The sequence below is a fragment of the Echinops telfairi genome, unplaced genomic scaffold (assembly GCF_000313985.2).
Source record: "Echinops telfairi isolate 266 unplaced genomic scaffold, ASM31398v2 ScPeMD7_7420;HRSCAF=8458, whole genome shotgun sequence".
NCBI classification, from domain to species: Eukaryota; Metazoa; Chordata; class Mammalia; order Afrosoricida; family Tenrecidae; genus Echinops; species Echinops telfairi.
In genome coordinates this window covers 39,385,447-39,388,564 of record NW_022111320.1, presented here as the reverse complement: position 1 = coordinate 39,388,564, position 3,118 = coordinate 39,385,447, and the positions used below count along the sequence as shown (strand labels likewise).

The 3,118-nt window shown below is 45.1% G+C and overlaps 1 protein-coding gene across 1 annotated transcript in view; it reads left to right on the top strand.

Moving 5' to 3' along the window:
- Positions 1 to 3,118, top strand: part of KAT2B (lysine acetyltransferase 2B) — a 66,808-nt gene that overhangs the window by 45,231 nt on the left and 18,459 nt on the right. Inside the window, exon 10 of the mRNA XM_004704193.2 lies at positions 160 to 286. Within this exon, the coding sequence (XP_004704250.2) occupies positions 160 to 286 (127 nt within the window). The remainder of the gene's footprint in view (positions 1 to 159; positions 287 to 3,118) is intronic.

Below are 3,118 nucleotides of genomic sequence, written 5' to 3'. Positions count from 1 at the left end.
GTAAAAGGATGGTCCAGCCAAAGTGGCTAGAGGAAGGAGGTTTCCGTCAAAACGTGGCACAGGTCACCTCCCTTTTCTTGGTTGGTTAGTAAGGTATGCCCTGAAGCATATGTGTACTATAAAGACAGGTAAAACTCTGGCATGATCTTATTCTTCCAGGAAACACAAAACCCTCGCTTTAATTAAAGATGGCCGTGTGATTGGTGGTATCTGTTTCCGAATGTTCCCGTCCCAAGGATTCACAGAGATCGTTTTCTGTGCGGTCACCTCAAATGAGCAAGTCAAGGTAAGGGCACCTGCACGGTTTGAGAAGAAAAGCCAGAAGCGGGCCTTTCTAACCCTGCGGGACTTGGGCCACAGGTGGCTTCAAATGCGCAGGGCCTTTCTGAGACGAATGCGCGTGTGTGTGTGTGTGTGTGTGTGTGTGTGTGTGTGTGTGTGTGTCCGATCTTGTGTGTGAGAGAGAGAGAGAGAAGGGTCGATGGTCACCCCTGTCAGCAGGAAGGCTTGTTCCAGGGATTTGTGGGGGCCTTGGATAAGAGACAGGGGTGCTACATGTCAGATATGTACAGCCTGCGGGAAAGGAAGGAATGTTGGAAAATAAATCTCAGTGTTATGTTCAGTACACACAACTGGAGACAAGGACCCACTGAGAAAGCTCATGGCGTGCTGTGGATGAGGAAGGAATTGGAGCAGCATGCACTCCAGAAATATTCTCATGTCTTTGTCTCTAAGAGAGGACAAGGACTCACGATAAGAAAATATGGAAAAACAACGATGGATAAAGTTCAGGACTATTCACGCTCTTTGGGCTGGGTGCCTACGTGTGTGCCTAATTTATGCTCCCAGCTGTCTTTGGCATCGGTGTCTAAGCGACCTCCAGCCGACTGGGAGTGCACATGCACACACACCCACACACGCGTGCGCACAAGGAGGGCACTGTGGTTGTTGGGGATGCAGTCCACCAGCAATATGGGGCTTCCCTGAGTTCGTGGGAAAACCACATGAGAAGATGATGCAGTTTTCCTCCATGAACTTTGCGAAGCCCCCTCACACACTCGCCTGTCCACAGACAAAAGAGACTCCCGTGTATACGCGAGTATAAGCCGAGGCACCTAATTTTACCACAACACACTGGGGGGCTTTTTCAGCATAAAAAATGGGCTGAAAAAAACTCGGCGTATACTCGAGTCTATATGGTACTCTCATCTAGATTTTGTCGTGGGCTCCTCTGCTCTTAGGAAAAGGAACGAGGAAGCATGTCCGTGGAACACGCTTCTCTTGATGTTTTGGAATACCTAGAGGAAACCAGGTGGAAGTGTTGTCAGGAGGAGACCTTAGGGTGAATGGCTGCTGAGACAAAATTGTTGGAAGGGCAACATTGTAAGAGAGAGAGCCTATTGTGTGCTGTCCATGTGAACCATATGTGACATCACACATTTTCTGGTAGCTGCATTCAGAACAAGAAGGTTAAAGGAAATGGGAGTGAAATTAATTTTTTAAATCGGTTTTATTTTACCTTACCTACATTGCCTTTGCAACTTGTATTTAATGTAAAGAAGACTCATTCCTGAAATAATTAGATAGTCATGAAATATTAATGAGAAACATCAAATGTATATCCGACACACACAATTGATCTCAATTCAGCACGGCCAAATTCAGGTAGGCCCATGCGGCCAGTGGCTGCTGTATTCATCACTGCCGGCTCAAGTGCAGGCCCCACCCCTTCAGTGCCAAAGCCGCATGGCCATTACCCAAACCACAACTCAGTCACCACCCAAGCTTCTCCGCTTGGTGCCAACAGCCAGTGCTGTGGGCACTTCTGTTTTTAGTAACAACTTGACGCTCCTCTCCCCAGGCTGGTTCTTGTTTCTGCCCTGCATTTATTCTCACCAAGCACAAGTGGGCCTTTTCTCTCTGACTCATCACACCAAGTGTCAAAGGGCAAATGCCGTCCCTCCGTTTCACATTCACCCTTTTGGCTGAGGAAGGTGAAGGCCGGGATTCACTGGAAACTAGACTTGTCAAGGGGTTCTGACAATATGTCTCTAGATGGTGCTGTTGCTGTGTTTATCACAGTTTTGTTATTTATTCTTAAAGTGAGAAATGGAGATACAAATATCCAGAGTTTAGGATTTCCTGAATGGAACATTTTGTTCCACTTTTCGTACGGAGAGGGCTTAGTTTGTAAGTTGGCGTGTAAGTTCAGGGGGAAAAAATGGTTTTCAAAGATAGCTATACCAGGCACCTTGTTTAGAAAGGTCGATTAAGGTTGACTTGGACCATTAAAGATGCTGGAGGGAAACTAAAGGCATTTAATATGAATTGAGCACTTTGTCTTATTGCATCCCAGTAGGGCAATTTATTTTTTGCCCAAACCATGTAATTTTCAAAAGACTTGAAGAAAAGTGGCCAAACATCACAAACTCAGTAGGGAGAATTTAAAAAGAAACAAAAACAAAACATTTCTTGTAAAGTGTCTTAAACTGAAGCTTTAGAAAATGAAGACTAGCCATTCTAAGCTGAGTCGATGGGACATGTTTGGTCAAAGCCATATGCATGTATGCAGACCCCAGCCCCAATTCTTTGCATCTTATTAAAAACCTCCAATTTATCTAGGAGGCCTGGTAGGGCGTGATCAAGGGTAATGTAACTAAGAGGAATTACTGAAGCCCAGGTGGGGACTGAGCATGATAGTGGGACAAGAGGAAAGTCAAAAGAAATAGAGGAAAGAGCTAGGAGGCAAAGGGCATCTATAGAGGTCTAAATAAAGGCATGTACATATATAAATATATTTATATGTGAGGATGGGGAAATAGATTTATGTGCATATATTTATAGGTCTGGTATTGAGGTAGCAGATGGACATTGGGGCTCCACTCAGGTATTCACTCAATGCAAGAATACTTTGTTCTATTAAATTGGCATTCTATGATGCTCACCTTCCCGACACAGTTGCTGAAGACAAAGTGGGTGCATAAGCAAATGTGGTGAAGAAAGCTGATGGTGCCGTTATCAAAAGATATAGCATCTGGGGTCTTAAAGGCTTGAAGGTAAACAAGCGGCCATCTAGCTGAGAGGGAACAAAGCCCACATGGAAGAAGCACACCAGCCT